The sequence below is a fragment of the Manis pentadactyla genome, chromosome 10 (assembly GCF_030020395.1).
Source record: "Manis pentadactyla isolate mManPen7 chromosome 10, mManPen7.hap1, whole genome shotgun sequence".
Classification (NCBI taxonomy): domain Eukaryota; kingdom Metazoa; phylum Chordata; class Mammalia; order Pholidota; family Manidae; genus Manis; species Manis pentadactyla.
The window spans coordinates 17,076,020-17,100,180 of record NC_080028.1 but is presented as its reverse complement, the minus strand read 5'-3'; the positions used below and the strand labels follow the sequence as shown (position 1 = coordinate 17,100,180).

Below are 24,161 nucleotides of genomic sequence, written 5' to 3'. Positions count from 1 at the left end.
TATATATCTAGCCTTATGCCAGAACCACAGTGTCTTGATTACTGTAGCTGTATATTAAGTTTTAAAATTAGAAGATGTAACTTCTCAAATTTTATTATTCTTTCTCGAGTGTTTTGGCTATTCTGGGTCCTTTGCATTTCTATGTAAATTTTAGGATCAACTGGCAATTTCTGCAGAAAGGTCTGCTGAGATTTTGATAGGAATTGTGTTGAATATTTAGATCAATTTGTGGAGAATTGCTATCTTACTAGTATTGTGTCTTCCAATCCTAAGCATATACTATTTCTCCATTTATTTAGGTCTTATTTAATTTCTCTCAGCAGTATTTTCAAGTTTTCAGTGTACAAGTTTTGTTCTTATTTTGTTAAATTTATTCCTAACTTTTTATTCTTTTTGATGACATTATGAATAGAGTTGATTTCTTAATTTCATTTTTACATTTTTAGTTGCTAGGATGTAAAAATACAGTTAGTCTCCATATATTGGTCTTAAATCCTCTAACCTTCCTGAACTCACTTTTTATTTCTAATCATATTTTTGTGGATTTCAGCTTTTTAAAATTATTCTTAGGAATTTTTAAATATATTTTGTTTCAGGTGTTCCAGATACTTTTTCCAAGTCTTCTGTTTGCCTTTTCCTTTTTTTGTGGTTTTAATTTATGTTTTATCAAGTTTGGCAATTTCTTTGATGACTTTCTGGGTTTGTATCTTGCTTAGGAAGGCTCTCCTGCCCAAAATTATAAAAATAACTTTTATGTGTTTCTTTCTAGTACATTCATAGTTTTGCTTTTTTTTTTTTAAATTGAAGTATCATTGATATACAATCTTATGTTGGTTTCAAGTTTCCAACACAGTGGTTCGTTACCCACATTATTAAATCCTCATCCACTCTAGTGCTCTTACCAGCTGTCAGCATGGGAAGATGTAACAGAATCATTGGCTGTATTCTCCATGCTGTACCACTATTCCCATGACCAACTTACATTATGATTGAGAATTTTTGTGCCTTTTTATCCCCCTCACCTTCCCCACCCACCCACTCCTACCCCTCCCCGATGGTAACCACCAGTCACTTCATAGTGTCTGTGAGTCTACTGCTGTTTTGTTCATTTCGTTTTGCTTTGTTACTGTATTTCACAAAAAAGTGAAATCATAGGGTATTTGTCTTTCTCCACCTGGGCTTATTTCACTGAGTATAATACCCTCTAGATCATCCAAGTTGTTGCAAATGACAGGATTTCTCTTTTTTTATGGCTGAAGAGTAATACATTGTGTGTATGTACCACATCTTTATCCATTCATCTATTAATGGACACTGCTTGCTTCCATATCTTGGCTATTGTAAGTAATGTGGTGATAAACATATGGGTGCATATATCTTTTTGTATCAGGGATTTAGTTTTCTTCAGGTAAATTCCTAGAAGTAGAATTACTGGGTTGAGTGGTATTTCTATTTGTAGTTTTTTGAGAACCCACCATACTGCTTTCCACAGTGGCTCCACCAATTTATATTCCCACCAACAGTGTAGGAGAATTCCCATTTCTCTACATCCTTATTATTATTGTTCTTTTTTGTCTTTTGGATAATGGCCATTCTAACTGGTGTGAGGTGATTATCTCATTGTGGTTTTAATTTGAATTTTCCTGATGTTAGTGATGTGGAGCATCTTTTCATGTGCCTTTTGGCCATCTGTGTTTCTTCTTTGGGTAAGTGTCTGTTCATGGCCTCTGCCCATTTTTTAATCAGGTTATTTGGGTTTTTTCTGGTGGTGAGTCATTTGAGTTCTTTATATATTTTGGATGTTAACCCTTATAGGATAAATTGTTTATGAATATATTCTCCCATACTGTAGGTTGTCTTTTTGTTCTGATGATGGTGTCCTTTGCTATACCAAAGCTTTATAGTTTGATGTAGTCCCACTTGCTCATTTTTTGTTTTGTTTCCCTTGCCCAAGGAGATGTGTTCAGGAAAAAGTTGCTCATGCTTATGTTCAAGAGATTTTTGCCTATGTTTTCTTCTTTGAGTTTTATGGTTTCATGTCTTACATTTAGGTCTGTGATCCATTTTGAGTTTACTTCTGTGTACGGAGTTAGACAATAATCCAGTTTCATTCTCTTACATGTAGCTGTCCAGTTTTCCCAACACCAGTTGTTGGGAAACTGTATATTCATGGCTCCTTTATTGTATATTAATTGACCATATATGCATAGGTTTATATCTGGACTGTCTATTCTGTTTCATTGATCTGTGGGTCTGTTCTCATACCAGTACCGTAGTGTTTCGATTACTGTAGCTTTTAGTATAGACTGAAGTCAGGGAGCATAATACCCCCAGTTTTGTTGTTCTTTCTGAGGATTGCTTTTGCTATTTGGGGTCTTTTGTGGTTTCATATGAATTTTAGGATTATTTGTTCTAGTTCATTAGAAAATTATGTTGGTATTTTGATAGGGATTGCATTGAATCTGTAAATTGCTTTGGGCAGAATAGCCATTTTGACAATATTTTAATTCTTCCTATCCATGAGCATAGGGTAGAGTTCCACTTATTTGTATCTTCTTTAATTTCTCTCATGAGTGTTTTATAATTTTCAGAGTACAGGTCTTTCATCTCCTTAGGTTTATTCCTAGGTATTTTATTCTTCTTAATGCAATTATAAATGAAATTGTTTTCTTGATTTCTCTTTATGCTAGTTCATTGTTAGTATATAGGAATGCAACAGATTTCTGTTTATTAATTTTGTGTAGTGCAACTTTGCTAAATTCAGTTATCGTTCTAAGTTTTTTGGTGGAATCTTTAGGGTTTTCTGTGTATAATAATCATGTCATCTGTAAACAGTGACAGTTTCACTTCTTTTTTACCAATTTGGATGCCTTTTATCTCTATATCTTGTTTGATTGTCATGGCTAGGACCTCCAGTATTATGTTGAATAAAAGTAGTGAGAATGGACATCCTTGTCTTGTTCCACATTTTAGAGGAAGAACTTTCAGCTTTTTGCCATTGAGTATGTTGTTAGCTGTGGGTTTGTCTTACATGGTCTTTATTATGTTTAGGTATATATACTTTATACCCATTTTGTTGAGAATTTTTTATCATGAATGGATGTTTGGATGTTAAATTTTGTCAGATGCTTTTTCAGCATCTATTGAGATGATCATGTGATTTTTATCCTTTTGTTAATCTGGTGTATCTCATTGATTGATTTACAAATGTTGTACCATCCTTGCATCCCTGGAATAAATACCACTTGGTTGTGATGGATGATCCTTTTGAAGTATTTTTTTTTTTAGAATTTGGTTTGCTAATATTTTGTTGAGGATTTTTGCATCTATGTTCATCAGGTATATTGGTTTAAAAATTTTTTTGTAGTCTCTTTGTCTGGTTTTGGTGTTAGTGATGCTGGCCTCATAGAATGAGTTTGGAAGTATTCTGTCCTGTTCTACTTTTTGGAATACTTTAAGAACTATGGATATTAGCCCTTCTTTAAATGTTTGGTAGAATTCAGCTGTGAAGCCATCTAGTCATAGACTTTTGTTTTTTGGGAGTTTTTTGGTTACCAATTCAATTTCATTACTGGTAATTAGTCTGTTTCTTCCTGGGTCAGTCTTGGAAGGTTGTATTTTTCTGGGAATTTGTCCATTTCTTCTTGGCATATAACTTTGCATAGAATTCTCTAATAATTCTTTGTATTTCTGTGGTATCAGTTGTGACTATTCCTTTTTGTTTCTGATTTTGTTTATTTGTGTACTGTCTCTTTTTTACTTGATATGTCTGGCTAAGGGTTTGTCTATTTTGTTTATTTTCTCAAAAGAACCAGCTCTTGGTTTCATTGATTTTTTTTTCCAATTCCTTTTTTGTTTTATTAAGATATTGATATACAGTCTTATGAAGGTTTCACATGAGCAACATTGTGGTTACTACATTCACCCATATTATCAAGTCTCCCCCTACACCCCATTGCTGTCACTGCCCATCAGCGTAGTAAGATGCTATAGAGTCACTATTTGTCTTCTCTGTGCTATACTGCCTCCCCCGTGACCCCCCTACATTATGTATGCTAATCATAATGCCCCTTAATCCCCTTCTCCCTCCCTCCCCACCCACCTTCCCACCCCCTTCCCTTTGTTAACTGCAAGTCCCTTCTTGGAGTCTGAGTCTACTGCTGTTTTGTTCCTTCAGTTTTGCTTTGTTGTTATACTCCACAAAAGAGGGAAATCATTTGGTACTTGTCTTTCTCCACCTGGCTTATTCCCCTGAGCTTAATACCCTCTTAGCTCCATCCATGTTGTAGCAAATGATAGGATTTGTTTTCTTCTTATGGCTGAATAATATTCCATTGTGTATATGTACCACATCTTCTTTATCTGTTCATCTACTGATGGACATTTAGGTTGCATATGTCTTTTTGAATCTGGGATCTTGTTTTCTTTGGGTAAATTCCTTGGAGTGGAGTTACTGGATCAAATGGTATTTCTATTTTTAGTTTTCTGAGGAACCTCCATATTACTTTCCACAATGGTTGAACTAATTTACATTCCCACCTCATTGATTTTTTTTCTGTTGTTTTATTCTTCTCTATTTTACTTCTGCTCTGATCTTTATTATGTCCCTCCTTCTACTAACTTTTAGTTTCATTTCTTCATTTTCTGGTTTCTTTAATTGTGTGTTTAGACACTTTATTTGGGATTGTTCTTGTTTCTTGAGGTAGGCCTGTACTGCACTGTACTTTCCTCTTAGAACAGTTTTGTGTTGTCCCACAAAATTTGGACTGTTAAATTTTTGTGTTTACTTGTCTCCATGTATTGCTTGATTTCTGTTTTGATTTGTTCATTCATTGATCCATTGATTATTTAGAAGCATGTCGTTTAGTGTCTATGTGTTTGTGGGCATTTTTTCTTTGGGCAATTTATTTCTAGTTTCATACCATTGTGGTCTGAGAAGTTGCTTGATATAATTTCGATCTTTTTTAACTTACTGAGGTTCTTCTTGTGGCCTAGTGTATGATCCATTCTGGAAAACATTCCATGTACACTTGAGAACACTGTGTATCCTGCTGCTTTTGAGTGGAGTGTTTTGTAGATATCTGTTACATCCATCTGATCTAATGTGTTGTTCAGTGCCTTTGTTTCCTTATTTATTTTCTGTCTGGTTGATCTGTCTACTGATATGAGTGATGTGTTAAAGTCTCCTAATACAAATGAGTTCCAATCTATTCCCCCTTTAATTCTGATACTATTTATTTTACATATGTAGATGCTCCTATGTTGGATGCATAGATATTTATAATGGTTGTATCTTCTTGTTGGACTGATCCCTTTATCATTATGTAATGTCCTTTTTTGTTTCTTGTTACTTTCTTTGTCTTGAAGTCTATTTTGTCTGATAAAAGTAGATACTCCTGCTTTTCTCTCCCTGTTATTTGCATGGAATACCTTTTTACATCCCTTCATTTCAGTCCGTGGATGTCTTTGGGTCTGAAATGAGTCCCTTGTAGTCAGCACATTGATGGGTCTTGTTTATCCATTCTGTTACCCTCTGTCTTTTGATTATTGCATTCAGTCCATTTACATTTCAGGTAATTATTGATAGGTATGTACTTATTGCCATCTTACTAATTGTTTTCTGATTGCTTTTGTAGTTTCTCTCTGTTCCTTTCTTCCTCTCTTACACTCTTTTTATTTGATGGTATTCTTTAGTATTGTGATTGGATTTCTCTTTTTTAATTTTTTGTGTATCTATTATAGGCTTTAGGTTTGTGGTTACCATAAGGTTTACAGATAGCTTCCTAACTATGTAACCATCTATATTAAGTTGATGATTGCTCTATTTCAAACACAATTTAAAAGTACTTCTTTTTTATTCTTCTTCCTCCTCTACTCTTTATGTATTAGATATCATAATCTGCACTTTTGTGTTTCCTTTGACTGATTTTGTGTATAGTTGGTTTTACTACTTTTGTTTTAATTTCGTACTTCACAGCTTTGCTTTTTATGTTTAAAACATTAATACATTTGGAATGTGTTTTGTGGCTAGTGTGAGGCTTCTTACTTTCTACCTAACGGACTGCAAATTTTTCCACCACCATTTATGAAATAAGGCATTTCACCCCCTTCATTTTAAGTCCTATCTCTTGCATATCTTTATCTTTTTATATAAATGGGTTTTTCTAGGTCCTGTAGACCAGGGGTTATAAACTATAGTCTGTGGCCCAAATTTAGACTTCTGCCTGTTTTTCTTAATAAAATTTTATTGGCATACAGCAATGCCCATTCATTTATGTAGAGTTTTGGACTGCTTTTGTATTAAAAGGGCAAAGTTGGCAGTTGTGGTAGACTTTTTCACCTGCAAAGCCTAAAATATTTACTATCTGGCCCTTTACAGAAAAAGCTTTGTCAACTCTAGTACTAGACTCTATTCTGTTTCATTGCCTTATTATCATTCATTGTGGTGTTAGTGTTTACTGTAAATTTCTAGTATATGCCTTTCATCAGATTAAGGAAGTTTTTAAAATTTCCAGTTTGCTAATTAGTACTTTTCTCTTTTTTAACCAAAAATGGATGTTGATGTAGTTATGATTTATCTCAAGTATGGAAATGAGTGTACTGTTTCTTTCCTTTAATCCAGTAATTTTGTGAATTATATTATTAAATTCTGAAATATGAGCCATCTTTTAATTCCTAACTAAATTCCACTTTATGGTGTTACAGTGTTCTTTTCATACGTTCCTAAATTCACTTTGCCAACATTGATTTATATTATGTATGGTCATTAGTGATTTTGCCTATATTGTCTTTTCAGGGGGCATTGATTGCTATTCTAATCCAATTTGAGTATCAGGATTATGTTACCCCTGGAAATGTAATTAGGGCTATGTTCCTAGGTTATGGGAAGCTCTATCTATTACTATGTTTAAATAACATAATTTCTTGAGTATATAGTAGAAATGTATTGAAATTTAGTAGAAAATAATTGTCTGGGATTGGTTTAGTTCAGGGGGTGATCTTTGATACCTTTCAGACTTGCTAGTGGCTTGCTATTTTATTGGTGTTTTTCAAAGAAGCACATTTTAGTTTACTAATAATCTTTTTTTTTCATTTATTTTCTTTAACTCTATTCCATTTCTTTAAATTTTTCCCTTTTTCTAACTTCTTTTAAACTTCTAATAGTTTGAATGCTTTTTCTAACTTTTTTCTAAATTCTAATAATTTGAATGCTTATTAGTTAATTTATTTTCAGTGTTGTTTGTAATAAATGGTACGCATTTTTCTCTAGTTATCACTTTGGCCATATTCCATAGGTTTTGATATGTAGTGCTCTTATTGTCATTAATTTCTATTTTCTCTTTAATCCAAAAGTAATTCAGCATAATTTAAGTTTCCAAATGGAAAGTTTTGTTATTGCTGCTAATATCTATCTGGTTTTATTATACTGAGGTAAAAAAATGTGCTTTATGGGGTGTCTTGCCAATGGGTTTCAGCCCTGGCATGTTTGCTATGGATTCAGTGAGGCTGAGGAATGACAACGGAACGTACTTGGGGTGAAAGGGTTATACCCAAATTCATTCCCACGGTGGCAGATCAATCACTAGAATCCCGTCCACTCAGAGCGAGTCTGCATGCAGCAAGCCAGTCTCTGCCCCTGCAGCTGTCTCAGTCTCTGTCCTCGGTGCTGCCACCACTTTAGTCCTGTCTCTGCTCTCCTGCTGCCTTGCAGCCATGCCACCATGTCAGCACCCAGTCAATAATGACATGTTGCCCACACATGTAGTATGCTAGCCGACCAGGGCCAGATGAGAATCCTGGCTATAGGAACCTTCACTTTATCCACATGGTGTTTCTTCTTTTCCAACATTGTCTTTATGGCCTATTTCACAGTTAATTTTTGTGGTTATGCCATAGTTGCTCTTAAAGATTCTGAGTTCTTGACTGGCTACAAGGTTCTTTATTAAATCACTGGTTTAAGTTGCCATTCCAAGCTTTTTTCTTTTCTGTGTGTAGGTTGTTTCAACTTCTGAATGACATTTAAAATCCCCCAGTGTTTTTGTGAACTTGTGTTTTGTTCCCTGTATATCTAATTTTCTACCTGTGTGTATTATTCTGTTGTAAAGTTACCTTTCACAAAAGAACTGTCAGTTAACCAGTATGAACTGGTATAGCATACTGATTGGCATCCATTTTGGTCTATTTAAATTTATGCCATTATCAGTTGTTAAATAGTTTTAATATCATCCTTGCTGTTAATAGCCTACAGCTGGATTCAGGGTTCTTTTGTTTCCCTTGCATACCCCATGGCCCAAGAGGCTTTGTCTTATAATAAATAGGAAAGTTTTTTCCTGCCCTTATATTATTTTATGCCTTCCATCTATTGATTATTGTTGCTTCCCTATTCCCCCTTTTCCTGCCATTGCTAGATTTTTAAAAATTGTGATGAGGTTGAACATTTGTGTGTGTTTGTGTATGTGTACATACATAAATGTTTATATAATTTAATTTTCTGTACTGTGAACTGTGTGGATAAAATGAAGGTTCCTGTGGCCAGGATTCTCACCTGGCCCTGGTTGACTATCTCACTACACACATGTGGGCAATACGTTGTTATTGACTCTATATAAAGAACTCTGCCCAGTGCTCTGGGCAACATGGTGGCATGGCTGCAAGGCTACAGGAGAGCAGAGCAGAGGCTAGAGTGGTGGCAGTGCTGAGGACAGAGACTGAGACGGCTGCACGGGCAGAGAGGCCCAGAGGCAAAGACCAGCTTGCTGCATGCAGACTTGCTCTGAGTGGTTGGGATTCTAGTGACTGACCTGCCACCATGGAAATAAAGTTGGGTATTACCCTTCACCCCATGAATGTTCTACTGTCATTTCTTTGGTCACATTGAATTCATGATGAACTTGTCTGTGGCTGAAACCCATTGGTAAGACAACTGTCAATTTATATGCTTTTATCTTTTGTTTATTATGTGACTGGTCATTCATTATCTTGATTTTGTAGGAGCTCTTCACATTAAAAAAATTTGATCTTTCTGTGTTATGTACTAATTTTTTTCAGTTGTTTTCTTTTAGCATTGTTTAGTGTTTTTTTCTGACTCTCTTATTAACTGCTTTCCATAGACTATGCTTTGCTTATTTTTCCTTTACTTTCTCTGATGTATTGTTTTTCTTTGATTCATTCTTTCTAGTGATTTGAAACTTGAATGTGCTAATTCTTTGCTTCCTTTCATTGCTCAAAAATTAACATACACATTTAAACTGAAAATGTCGTTACCTTTCAGAATAGATATTTTTACATTTAGCCGCCTTTTGCTTACCCAGTTTTTCCCTGTGTCCCACATATTCTTGAATCTTCTTCTAGATTACAGTAATATTAGGAGATTAATTTTGGATTAGTCTTTCTTAGTGATTATTTAGACCTCACAACCACAGTTATCAGCATCAATTTAAATATAATTATAAATTACTAGCTTCCTTGTCCTACCATTTCTCTTATTTAATGTGTTCATTTGGGGACTTCTTTTTATTTTTCCTAGGTGACATCTAGAATCATTTTTTCCAAAAAAAACTGTATAGTTAAACTTTGACATTTTACATGTCCTACAATGTTTCAATTTTGCCCCCATACTTGAGTAATAATTTGATAGGAAATAGATTCCTACGAAAGTCATTTTGCTCAAAGCATTGAAAACACCCATGTCACAGATAAGAAGTTTAATGCCCATTTCTAGAGTAAAACTATGTAGGACATTGCTATGACATTATAGGATGAAAATTTAAAAAGAAAAAATGCTACAAAGCAATATTTATAATATGTCTCATTTATATATATGTGGGTATCCATAGAGAAAGAGGTCTGAAAGGATATTACCAGTTATTGTCAGTAGTGACTGTTCTGGTTATTTAGTGACATATAGTAAACTCTCCCAAAAGTTAATAATGCAAAATAATAACATTTTATTATACTGTGGATTCTGTATATGAGGAATTAAGACAGGACATTGCAATAATGGCTAGGCCTTCAGATAGGAAGGCTTGAATGGTCACTCCTGTGTCTGATGCCTCAACTAAAATGGCTGAAGGACGGATTCAACTGGGACTGTCATCCTATGTGCCTACATATAGGCACCTCTCCAGATGGTGATTGTGTGATAGTTGGACTTCCATGGTGGTTCAGGATTCCAAGAGCAAGTGTTTTATATAGTGAAGCTTCATTGGCATTCTGTGTTTGAGCCTTAGAAGTCACATAATATCATTTCATCATATTCTGTTAGTCAAAACAGTCACAAACCTTCCCAGAATCAAGGAAGAGGACATAGACCCTATCTCCTGATGAGAACCGTGTCAGAGAATTTGTGGCTATGTTTTGAAGGCATCACAATTGTTGTCCTAGATAAGAGTGTTGGCTAAATAATGGTAGGAAATTTTAAAATCTTGTCTGTTCACTGCTGATCAGAAGAGTGCCTGGTGTGCAGTAGTGTTTGATAAATACGTCTTGAATGAGTGAACTATGGGGTTTCTGCTCCCCTAATGCATTTCTGTACTCTATGAGTTTTTTACAGTAAACAAACTTTATCTTTATAAACAGAAATAAAAATCAATTAAAAGATATGTACTATGTTAATGTTTTAATTTCTTTCATGATATCCTAGATATTTAAATGATTTCTATGAGTTGGAGCTACAGCATGGTTCTGGTGTGGTGGGTTGGAGCATTCCAGTAACTAAAGGAACTGTGCCTTCTCCAAGAGAATCCCACACAGCTGTCATATATTGCAAAAAAGATTCTGGAAGTCCTAAAATGTATGTTTTTGGTGGAATGTGTGGTGCTCGCCTAGATGACCTATGGCAACTTGACTTAGGTAAGCTTAACTTGATTTAGTCTCAGGAACTGGCTCTAACTGATAAAGGCAAATATAAAAATTACTTTGAAAAATATTTTTGATTACAGTATTTATTGAGTTGCACTTAGATTTATAACTACGACTTGTAGCCAGCCACTGGGACAGCCGAGTTGTGATGTGAATGGTTGCTGACCAGTCAGGTTGAACAAGTAAATGTTAGATTATGACAGTGATTGTCCTGTGCTCCCTATAAATAGGGTCACCATATGTCCTGGGTTGCCTGGGATGGTCCTGGTTTATGCTTGTTGTTCTGTGTAATTATCAACAGTCCCCCTTTCACTTTGTAATGTGTTCCAGTTGGAGATACCAAATTTCTATGGTTACTCTATCTACAGGTAATATAGCATTAATAATGTGATTGCTGGTTAATGAAAAACCCTGTTGTAGTTCTTAAGAGATCCTTGAATGGATGGTTAGAGAGTAGGTGTGCCTCTCACTTTTGACTATCTTCTACATAATGTACTCTTGTTTAAAATGTTAAAATCTCTAATCTTAATTCAAAATTGGTGGCACCTTAAGTACACCTCTCCATTACAAATACTAACATTGAAGTGTAAATAAATTTCTGTGATTGGCGATTTATGGCAAATTTATAGATGTAAATAAATACAATAAAATAAATACAATGATACAGTATTGTTATATAATATGTAAAATAATACAACAATAGGACTTCATTTTGATAAGTCCTTTTTTTTAATTTTTCAAACTGAGGTGATTTGGTGTTATTAGATCAAGTTGTTAATATACTTATTTTTACTTTTAGACACTATGTCGTGGTCAAAACCAGAAACTAAAGGGGCAGTGCCACTTCCACGAAGCCTTCACACAGCCAGTGTCATAGGAAACAAGTAGGGTGTTTTTGTTTTACTTTTTTTTTAACCAACTTAAGATATACTTTAAGAAAAGTGATGTTACTAGTTTCTTGGAAATAGATCACTGAATTAATAATGTTTGACTATACTTACTGAAACTAAAATATGCCTATGAAAGCCAAGATATTTGTTGTGCATTTTCCTATCATGGTACCTCTTATACTTCTTTACATTCCTTACAATACCTTGCACGGAGTAGGCGTTTCCTAAGGATAGATGGAATGTCAAACTGATCTGTTCTCCAGTAACAGGTTTGAAACAACCTGTGTCTTTTTACATATTTCTGGTAGTGCTTGATTTGTTCTCAGGTATGTACTCAGTATATATGCCCAATGATTATACTTTGGGTGGCATTATGGTTAGAATACAGACTCTGTAACCAGGTTGGCTGAATTCAAGTCTCAGATTTGCTACTTGTCTTGTATGACCTCAGGTAAGGTAACGGAATCTGTCTGTACCCCAATTTCCTCATGTGTAAAATGTGGATAATAGTAAAACCTACCTCACAACATTGTCATAGGATTAAGTGGATTGATACCTTTAAAATTCTTTGAACAGTGCCCAGTATGTAGTGGGCACTCCATAAAGGTTAGCTATTACTATCATCAACACATTCCCTTATTTGTGCAACACTGGGCCAGGGTTAGTAGTATTGTTTAAATAGAAGTTAATTATTTACTTGTGTAGGGACTTTACCTTAAAAGTAATGTTTAAGGAAACAAAAACTTGTAGTTTAGAACCTCTTTAGTTATTTTTTTTTAATAGTCATAAAATCTAATAAGATATATTTTTTAAAAACATCAGAACTCTTAGAATCTCTTTAGTTCTTTTTTAAAAATAGTCATAAAATCTAATAAGATATATTTTTTAAAAAGCAGCAAAACCCTTTAATAAAATACAGTTCTCCATTGGAACTCTTGATATATAAACTAGATAAAAAGTAGGCTTCTTTGATTGGTATGAGGTCTCATGGGCCCTAAGTTCAGTCTGATGATTCTTTTTTCTTCAGCAGCCATCAGCTGTGTCTCATGAACCCCTGGTGTCCACATAAAGTTTTTTATTTGATAGCAGTAGATTCATAGACATTGAGAAGGGATGTGGTTACCAAAAGGGAAGGGTTGGGGAGGGTTGGGAAGGGAGGAGAAAGGAGGATTAAGAGGCACTATAATTCACAATCACAATATAGGTAGGTCTTGGGAATGATAGTACAGCACAGAGAAGACAATTAATGACTCTATAACATCTTACTTCATTGATAGACAATGACCGCAATGGAGGGGATCAAGAGTTAATATGGGTGAATGTTAAACCACTGTGTTGTGTATTTGAAACCATCATAAGATTGTATATCACTAAGACTTTAATAAAAAAAAAAGTAAACCTTTAAAAAAAAGTTATTTATTTGAGTTATATCAGTGACCAAAGTTATATGAAACTTAGTCCTGTTTGGTTATTATATGGAAACAATTCTAAATTTGACTTTGGATATCATAGATCATTTGAGTTATCTTTCTGACTGAAGTACCCTTTGCATAATACATACAGTATTGATTTTCAAATGTATATAATTGAGATATTCTTCACCTTACATAACTTGCCAGACAGAGAAATAATTTGATTCTGTATTGCTTCAAAAAATTGTAAACTTTTGAAAGACCACTTTCTTCATCCTTATTCCCATTACCTTTACAATGGTGAGTAAATAGTCTTGAAGCTTTGAGTCAACAATAAGAAATGTAAGTCTATTCTTAGCATTTTAAATCCAAAAAATAAAATTAAGTCTTTAGAAAAGAAAATCAGCTACATCATGTTCCTTTGTCTTTTGTTGTTTAGGATGTACATTTTTGGTGGATGGGTTCCTCATAAGGGGGAAAATACTGAAACTTCACCTCATGATTGTGAATGGAGATGTACCAGTTCATTTTCTTACCTAAATTTGGGTGAGACTTTTAAGAGTTATTTATTGAAACAAAATTTATTAATCAAGAATTTTTATTATTTTGTTAAGAACAATAGATTAGTCATAGATATTTCTATTTTTCTAGACACAGCAGAATGGACTACCCTAGTATCAGATTCTCAGGAAGATAAGAAAAATTCAAGACCAAGACCAAGAGCTGGACATTGTGCTGTTGCAATTGGCACTCGATTGTATTTTTGGAGTGGAAGAGATGGCTACAAAAAAGCACTGAATAGTCAAGTCTGCTGCAAGGATCTTTGGTATCTTGATACTGGTAGGTAAGAATATTTAACAAATATAATTTTTTTTCTTTTAAATAAATAAATACTCAAATAATGTCTGTCTTTTGAGACATATTGTAAATGCCACTGCCTTTCTTTCCCATAATTAAAAATGAATAGAAGAAATAATATATTTAGATTTTTCCTACTCCAGGGGAGTTCCTCAATTTCTCTCACCTTGAGTGTAAACTGGATTTAGTGACTCCTGCAGAAGAGTATGGAAAGTGAAAAATAGTAGCTTTATGGTCTAGAAACTTGACAAACACCACCTTAATCAAGTAATCAAGACTAATATCACTGGTGATAAGTCATGTTGATAACATTTACCCCTGCCCTGCCTCCCGTATCATGTGATAAGAAGAAACTTCACCTCTGTGGTACTCTTCCGAAAAATCCATAACCCCACTCTAACTATGAAGACTTATCAGACAAACCCAAATTAAGTGACTTCAGATATTCAACAGCATATGTGAACAGTACTCTTCAAAAGTTTCAAAATGATGAAAAACAAGGAGGTACTGAGAAATAGTCACAAATTGGAGGAGACTAAGGAGATAACTAAATGCAAGATGGTGCCATAAATTGGATCCTGGAACAAAAGACATTGATAGAAAAATGGGTAAGATCTGAGTAGTCTGTAGTTCAGCTAATAGTATTACTCCATTGTTAATTTCTTAATTTTAACAAAGGTGTTAGCCTTATGGGACAGTGAGTAAAGGGTATATGGGAACTCTTTAAAGCTTCTCTGTAAATCTAAAATTATTCCAAAATAAAAAGATTTTTAAAAAGTATTACAACACCAAAAAATTTTAAAACATGGAATGCATATCCTTTTTTCAAAAAATATTTATTGATTGACAGCTGTGTACCAGGAATTGTTCCTAATGCTGAGAAGACAGCTGTGAATAAGACTGATAATATCCCTGTTGCAAAGAACTTACAGTCAAAAGAGAGTGTGAGGGTCAGGGGGATGGCAGGCAATAATCAAATAAATTAACAAAATAAATTCTGTTTCTGGTAAGCATCTTGTGAAGATAGTAAGATAGAACAATGACATAGTAATAGGAGGTGCTGGGAATGGAGGTGGGTGGTGCTGCTTCAGAATGGGTAGTCAGAATAGGATAAGATGGCATTTGGGATGTAATCCAGATGGTGAGAAGATAAGTGTCCATGTAAAAAGCTGGGGAGAAAACACTGCAGGAAGAGTGAACAGCAATACAAGGGCCTTAAAGAGGGGAATTCTTGGCATGTTGGGGAACAGATGTGAGCAGTAAAAGAGGAGTGTAGGAGTGGAGAAGTGACCACAGGACAGGTCATGTAGGGCCTCAAACATTATGATGGAGTTCAAATTGTTTTTAAAGTATAATGGTAAGGTATTTCTTAGTCTTTCAGAATGTGCATTTTGGAATGTCATTGCAATAGTATGGAAAATACCAGCACACACAGCAAGGCAAGTTAGGCAGCTTCCCAATAGTCAGTGAAGTCTTAGACTGTAGTGTTGATGATGGAGATTGAAAACATGGATACATTCAGGATGTATTTTGGAGTTCTTGTTGACAGCACTGGCTGATGAATTGGGTGTGGCTGACTCAAATGAGAGGATGGAGGATGAACTTTCTAGCTGGAATAATTTGGTAGTATTTCTGTTCACTGAGATGGGAAGATTGAGGGAAAAACAGGTTTGTGGAGAAAGTTGAGAGTTTATTTAGAAATGCTGTTTGAAATTAGATCAAGTAGAAAGGTGTGTGAAAGGACATCTGGAGGTCAGTGGAGAAATCATGTTATAAAACATAGCAAACAAAGATTCTAGGGTTTTTGTTACATATATAAACAGAAAAATCTGTGTACCAAAATATTATCTCATAGGTGAGATTTTACATTTTCTTATAATTTTCCTCTTGTATTTTCTATAGAAGCATGCATTGCTTTTATAATATAAAAACAGCTTAATTTTAAAATTAAGATAATTGAAAAATTAACAGAACAACTAAGTTAGAGACTAAATGCTTTCTATAGAAGAAGAATGTACTAGCAAGCAGAAAGTAAAGAAATTCAAACTTACTGATTTATCTTTGAGATTGGGAATTAACTGAAATCCAAGAATAAGCTTCAGTTTCTGAGACTGGAAGAAAAATGTGTGCTTTTTTTCTAAAATCTAAAAATATGTATGAATTTTTCTCAGTATTGAATATATCACATTAAGCAGATTCTTTAAAGGGTCTCTGACTTTTAAGGGGTTAAAAATCATTGGCTCTGAATGGCCAGTTTTTCCATAAAGTTTTCCATTAAAAGCTTTAGACATGAATATCTGTCTAAAAGTAGTCATTGACCACTATCATAATGGCAAAATTTAGATTTTGCTTTGCCTTTTGAAAAGTTGGCATCCGTTTTGGGGGATAGGTAGAGAGGAATGCGGGCTTTCTTTGCCTTTTTTCACTTTCAGTTAAACTTTGTGCATTTGATAACATTTAAAAGTAATATAATTCCATAAGGCTTTTTATGAAAAATAGCAGTCTTGCACCCACCTGCCTCCCATTTTCTTTGCTTCACAAGTATCTGCTTTCAACTCTGTTAGACAATTCTTTTCATATATACAGCATGAATATATTGTTACTTTAATTTTTTTCAGTTTAGGCAGTTATGCTCATTTTCTACTATAGATTTATTTCTTCTTCTCACCATTCTTCACCTCTCCCCTGTGCACCTTCCCTACCCCATTCTCAGTATGATTACACCATAATTTTGTTAGTTGAGTATTCAGTGTTTACATTGTGACTCTATAGGCATTGTTCACAGGTGAGCCATGTAGAATATTGTGCATACCTTCCTTGTGCAATTTTTTATTTGTCATGGATTAATAATTGTCATTTTTGTTTTAGATTTATATGTATTTAGCACTAATTCATTTCTGTACTCTCTGTTATTTGTTTAAATCTTTTCTCATTATGGTTAGATGCATTGGATATTCTATCAAATTTCATCATCTTGAAGAAATTTCTCCTGTTCCACTCTGGGATGCTTGCCCTCCACAGTCAAATACAGCCATCATCTTGGAGTACTCCCTCCTTCATCTGCTGGGGATATCTTTTGCCTCTTACCGTGTCAGATTCCCTGTTTCCTGGATCCTATATTTTTCCCTATCTTAGTTTACTTTCTTATTTTTTGTGGAGCACATCCCAGGAAAAGGGTGCATAGGTGATAAATTTATTTTGAGATCTTGCATTGTTTGAAAATATGTTCAGTCTTCCTTCCTACTTGGCAGTTTGCATAGAAATAGAATTCTACATTAGAAGTCATTACCCTTCAGAATTTTGAAAGCATTGTTACACTGTATTCAAGCTTCCAGTGTTTTTGTTAAGAAACCCAAACCACTTCCGGTTTTTGGTCCTTTTAAATGTGACCTTCACCCTCACACCTGTTAACTTTTAGGACTTTTTCTTTGTTTATACTGTTCTTAAATTTCATGATGATGTGCCTTGTGCGTCTGTTTTTAATCCATTGTGTTGAGTCCTCAATGTGCCCTTTTGGTCTGGAAACTTATGTTTTTCAGTTCTGGTAATTTTCTTGATTGTTTTGTTGATTTCCACCCTTCTGTTTTCTCTGTTCTCTCTTAATGTAACTTCTGTTATGTGGGTGCTGTACCTCCTAGACTTATCTCACTGTCTGCTTTTGTTCAGGTGTGGGTTGCCTTTGAGAAACATAAATAAACTAGATTGTGTGTAGGATCACAGAGGAATTTACTTGGAATAATTGAAGGAATTAGGCTTGATTATCCTCTGAAATAGGGTCATCAGATTTTTTCTGTAAAGGCCTAGATAGTAAATATTTTAGGTGTTGTGGGCCATTTTGTCTATTTTAACTACTGAACTCTACTATTGTAGTATGAAAGCATTCATAGACAATACATAAATTAGCATAGCTATGTTTCAATAAAACTTTATTTATGAAAACAGGCACTGACTAAATCTGGCCCATGAGCCATACTTTGCTGAACCCTACTCTAAAAGACAGAAAGAGATTGATATTAGACTTTTTATATAAGAATTAAATTATAACGTATATTTCAACCCTCTAGAATAAATTTTCTTATGTAACTGTCCAAAGATGGAATGTACTAAATCTTAAAAGAGGGTAAAATAATGTAACTATAGCTATACAATACTTGGTTTTCCATCCACTTCTAGGAAAATTAAACATTTTTTCTTAATCTGTTGATTCAAATAGCTTGGGACTGGGTTGTTTTGTTTGTAGATTTATTTGTATAAGAAATTAAGCAAATGAATAGAATCAGAACCCTGAACTATTTTCATTTGACCTACTACAGCTATGTTTAATCTGAGTAAATTTTCTCCCTCTTGGTAAATAGGTGAAATATTCACTGTTGATGTTTTCAGAGCTCTGCACACAAACTATATAGGCAAACTGTTGATAACACTTGAAACTTAAATGTATGATATTAATATTGTTCTTTAGAGAAACCTTCGGCACCATCACAAGTACAACTGATCAAAGCCACTACCAACTCCTTTCATGTCAAATGGGATGAAGTGCCTACAGTTGAGGGCTATCTTTTGCAGTTGAATACGGACTTGCCATACCAAGCTACATCATCAGATTCTTCAGCAGCAGTAAATATGCAAGGTAACATATATGCTTAATATATGTATGCTCAGATGCTTGTAATAGAAAATAGCACAGAAAAGCCTGTGATTAGACCTGGCTTAAGAAATTTTCAATATTTACAGGATATTTCCGGTCTGGTAAATCAAATGTGTTGCATTTCAACTCTGAAACTTCACTCTCATACCAATATGATATAGTAGAACACATAGACGTGTAGAGTAGAGTATTTTTTCTGCAGTTCATTTTGATGTCCTTTCTTAGTTTGGCATGCTTCTTGATTTCAGGAGATGGTTTTAATTAGCTTTCCTAAATATTTCAACTTCTTCTCAAAAGTATTTACAACTAACAGGCACTTGGAAAGTAAAAACAAAGTTAATTTTATGTATTCTTCCAGAAAGGATTTCAGTCAACTATTAAGCAAACTATTAAGGAAAAAAAAAAACAACCTCTGACTGATACACTGCTTTTTTGATCTTTAATATGTAACTTTAAAAAATATTTGATTGTAATATATTTTACTGAAGCTAATTTAGAGCATATCAGTCTGAGCTTTCTTATTCCTACAGGAGTCAGGATGGACCCACACAGACAAGGCTGTAATAGCGTCATTCCTAACAATGTAAGTTAAAATGAGTTATGTTGGTAAATGAATGTTTATGGTTATAGATCCAATTTTAATCAATGGTTTTAGCATATTGTCCTAGGAAAGGGGTTTTCAACCCTAGGTGCACATCAGAGTTACCTCAGACTAAAAAACAAATAAACACAGATCCCCAAGCCTTTCCTCAGATATCCTAAAGCAGAATATTTAGGATGATGCCTGGTAGCTCTGTGTTTATGGAATGCTCTATAGATTATTGTGACAGTAGCCTGAATTAAGAACCCGAACCAAGAGATGGAAGTGTAGCCTCATTACACATAGCTCAGAGGCTAATCCATTATAACTTATGCTTACAGTATCTTGAAATATATATTTTTTTATTTCTAAATATCATATATACATAAATTTAAAATTTTTTTAATTTTAATGATGTACTTCAACAATGGATATGAAATATATTTCTTTACTCTTTATGAAATTTCTTTACTCTTTATGAAATATATTTTTTTACCAAAGAGTATGAGTTGCTAAGTTGAGTACCTATATGTTTGTGAGGTTTTTTTCCTTATTTAATGAAGTGCTTCACAGTAGGTGTTCGTGGAGATTAATGAATAAGCTTACTAGGATTTACACTTTATCTGGCAAACTGCTATCTATATTCACAGTAGATTCTTCAAAGGAAGTAATGTAAGTTAGGCTCACATGTTCTGAACATGGCTGAGGACCAGTAATAAACAGAAAAGGCTTATTTGTTAGAAAGAGTATGTAACAAGTAAAGAAATAGAGTTATTTCTGAGTAGCCTATGCTAACAGCCATAGCACACACACATTTTGCGTTAATGATGTGTTATATACGTGAGTGTCTATTTTACAAACTTAGTACTACAAGGTTTATAATGAAGAGCAATATTTCTCTACTCTGTCCCTCCCTGTTCTTGATTCTACTTCCCTAGAAACTACTTTCAACTGTTTTAGCTCTCTTCTGTATCTGCATTTGTACTTCTTGACTTTCTAGTTTTAGGTAAATTGTCTTCAGTAGTGGAAGATTTTTTTAACATTGCCATTTCCTCCTCTACCCCTTCCCACATCCTTTAAATTTCATATATACACTATGATACTGATATATTCATAGCTGAGCCATACAGTGTACTTTTTCATGAAAGTTTTTGTTTTTCCTGGCATTGTTTACTGCCTCCCTTTTCCATTTGCTTTGTTTTCTTCTTGCCTATCATTAATTCATACTCAAATTTTTCCAAAAAAATTATAAAACATTTCTCAAAATATTCAAACATAAAAGGTTTCTTTTTTCTTTTCCTTTTAGAACCCTCATATGCCATCTGTCTTGATGTTCTAGTCTGTACTGGTTCTTCTCTAGGCCTGTTAACAGCTGTCCTCTTGGACTTCCAATTGCTTCATATTAAGAATTTCTTTTATCTCTTTCCTGTGTCAGAGGCCATGTTTCTTGATCTCATTTCTTTCTCTTTGTTTTGTTGTAACACACCCTTTAGTAGTTTCCTGAGAAAGTGTTTATGAAAAGTAATTCTTTTGAGATCTCTCACATGTGAAAATTCCTTTTATCTATTCATATTTGATTGATAGTTTGGCGGGGTTATAGAACTCTATACTGGAAAGTTTTTCCTCAGAAATTTAAAGATATTTTCCTGCTGTCTTTTAGCATTCAGTGTTGCTACTGTGAAGTCTGATCACACTTGGATTCCTAATAATTTATATGACCTAATCTTTTTTTTATACAGTGTTTATTATTAAAGTATTACTGATATACACTCTTATGAAGGTTTCACATGAAAAACAATGTGGTTACTACATTCACCCATACTACTGAGTCCCCCCCATACCCCATCGCACTCACTGTCCATCAGTGTAGTAAGATGCCACATAGTCACTACTTGTCTTCTCTGTTCTTCCCCATGATCCCTACCAACACCATGTGTACTAATCATAATACCCGTCAATCCCCTTCTCCCTCCCTCCCCATCTGCCTTCCCTCACCCTCCCCTTTGGTAACTGCCAGTCACTTCTTGGAGTTTGTCAGTCTGCTGCTGTTTTGTTCCTTCAGTTATGCTTCATTTTTATACTCCGCAAATGAGGGAAATCATTTGGTACTTGTATTTCTCTGCCTGGCTTATTTCACTGAGCATAATACCCTTTAGCTCCGTCCATGTTGTTGCAAATGGTAGGATTTGTTTCTTTCTTATGACTGAATAGCATTCTATTGTATATATGTACCACATCTTCTTTATCTGTTCATCTACTGATAGACACTTAGGTTGCTTCCATTTCTTGGCTATTGTAAGTAGTGCTGCAATAAACATAGGAGTACGTACGTCTTTTTCAATCTGAGAACTTGTATTCTTTGGGTACATCCTAGGAGTGGAATTCCCTGGTCAAATGGTATTTCTATTTTTAGTTTTTGAGAAACCTCCATACTGCTTTCTACAATAGTTGAACTAGTTTACATTCCCACCAGCATTGTAGGAGGGTTCCCCTTTCTCTGCATCCTTGCCAGCATTTGTTGTTCTTAGTCTTTTCGATGCTGGCCATCCTAACTGGTATGAGGTGGTATCTTGTGTGGTTTTAATTTACATTTCCCTGATAATTAGTGATGTGGAGCATCTTTTCATGTGCCTGTTGGCCATCTGAATTTCTTCTTTGGAGAATTGTCTGTTCATATCCTCTGCCCATTTTTTAATCTGCTTATTTGCTTTTTGATGGTTGAGGCATTTGAGTTCTTTATATATTTTGGATGTTAACCCCTTGTCGGATATGTCATTAACAAATATATTCCCCCATACTGTAGGATGCCTTTTTGTTCTGATGGTGTCTTTTGCTGTACAGAACCTTTTTAGCTTGATGTAGTCCCATTTGTTCATTTTTGCTTCTGTTTCCCTTGCTGAAGGAGATGCGTTCAGGAAAAAGTTGCTCATGTTTATATTCAGTAGATTTTTACCTGTGTTGTCTTCTAAGAGTTTTATGGTTTCATGACTTACATTCAGGTCTTTGACCCATTTTGAGTTTACTTTTGTGTATGGTGATAGACAATAATCCAGTTTCATTATCTTCATGTAGCTGTACAGTTTTGCCAACACCAGCTATTGAAGAGGCTGTCATTTCCCCACGGTATGTCCAAGGCTCCTTTATCATATATTAATTGACCATTATGCTTGGGTTTATATCTGGGCTCTCTAGTCTTACATTGGTCTATGGGTCTTTTCTTGTGCCAGTACCAAATTGTTTTGATTACTGTGGCTTTGTAGTAGAGCTTGAAGTCGGGGACCGTAATCCCCCCAGCTTTATTCATCCTTCTCAGGACTGCTTTGGCTATTCGGGGTCTTTTGTGGTTCCATATGAATTTTAGAATTATTTGCTCCAGTTCATTGAAGAATGCTGCTGGTGTTTTGATAGGGATTGCATTGAATCTGTAGATTGCTTTAGGCAGGATGGCCATTTTGACAATATTAATTCTTCCTATCCATGAGCACGGAATGTATTTCCATTTATTAGTATCTTCTTTAATTTCTCATATGAGTGTCTTATACTTTTCAGGGTATAGGTCTTTCACTGCCTTGGTTAGGTTTATTCCTAGGTATTTTATTCTTTTTGATGCAATTGTGAATGGAATTGTTTTTCCTGATTTCTCTTTCTGCCCACTCATCATTAGTGTATAGGAATGCAGCAGATTTCTGCCATGTTAATTTTGTATCCTGCAACTTTGCTAAATTCATATATTAGATCCAGTTTTTTTTGGAGTAGATTCTTTGGTTTTTTTTGTGTACAATAGCATGTTATTTGCAAAGAAGTGACAGTTTAACTTGTTTACCAGTCTGGATGCCTTTTATTTCTTTGTGTTGTCTGATTGCCATGGCTAGGACCTCCAGAACTGTGTTGAATAAAAGTGGGGAGAGTGGGCATCCTTGTCTTGTTCCCAATCTTAAAGGAAAAAGCTTTCAGCTTCTCGCTGTTAAGTATAATGTTGGCTGTGGGTTTATCATATATGGCCTTTATTATGTTGAGGTACTTGCCTTCTATACCCATTTTGTTAAGAGTTTTTATCATGAATGAATGTTGAATTTTGTTGAATGCTTTTTCAGCATCTATGGAGATGATCACAAGGTTTTTGTCCTTTTTGTTGATGTGGTGGATGATGTTGATGGATATTCTAATATTGTACCATCCTTGCATCCCTGGAATAAATCCTACTTGATCATGATGGATGATCTTTTTGACGTATTTTTGAATTTTGTTTGCTAATATTTTGTTGAGGATTTTTGCATCTATATTCATCAGGGATATTGCTCTGTAATTTTCTTTTTTTGTGGTGTCTTTGCCTGGTTTGGTGTTAGAGTGATGCTGGCCTCATAGAATGAGTTTTGAAGTATTCTCTCCTCTTCTACTTTTTGGAAATCTTTAAGGATTTTGGGTATTAGGTCTTCACTAAATGTTTGATAAAATTCAGCGGTCCAGGGGTTTTGTTCTTAGGTAGTTTTTTGATTACCAATTCAATATCCTTGCTGGTAATTGGTCTATTCGGATTTTCTGTTTCTTCCTGGGTCAGCCTTGGAAGGTTGTATTTTTCTAGAAAGTTGTTCATTTCTTCTATGTTGTCCAATTAGTTAGCATATAATTTTTCATAGTATTCTCTAATAATTCTTTCTATTTATTTTGTGTCCATGGTGATTTTTCCTTTCTCATTTCTGATTCTGTTATTATGTGTAGACTCTTTTATTCTTGATAAATCTGGCTATGGGTCTATCTATTTTGTTTATTTAATTGAAGCACCAGCTCCTGCTTTCATTGATTCTATTTATTCTTCTCGATTTTATTTATTTATGCTCTAATCTTTATTATGTCCCTCCTTCTACTGACTTTGGGCCTCATTTGTTCTTCTTTTTCTAGTTTCGTTAATTGTA

The 24,161-nt window shown here is 34.4% G+C and overlaps 1 protein-coding gene across 5 annotated transcripts in view; it reads left to right on the top strand.

Annotated features, from left to right (window-relative positions):
* The window catches only part of HCFC2 (host cell factor C2), a 71,220-nt gene that overhangs the window by 6,370 nt on the left and 40,689 nt on the right, over positions 1 to 24,161 (top strand). For all 5 annotated transcript variants that reach the window (XM_036891028.2, XM_036891031.2, XM_036891029.2 and 2 more), the window contains exons 4-9: positions 10,643 to 10,851; positions 11,660 to 11,744; positions 13,602 to 13,708; positions 13,814 to 14,002; positions 18,483 to 18,650; positions 19,199 to 19,251. In XM_036891028.2, the coding sequence (XP_036746923.1) occupies positions 10,643 to 10,851; positions 11,660 to 11,744; positions 13,602 to 13,708; positions 13,814 to 14,002; positions 18,483 to 18,650; positions 19,199 to 19,251 (811 nt within the window). The remainder of the gene's footprint in view (positions 1 to 10,642; positions 10,852 to 11,659; positions 11,745 to 13,601; positions 13,709 to 13,813; positions 14,003 to 18,482; positions 18,651 to 19,198; positions 19,252 to 24,161) is intronic.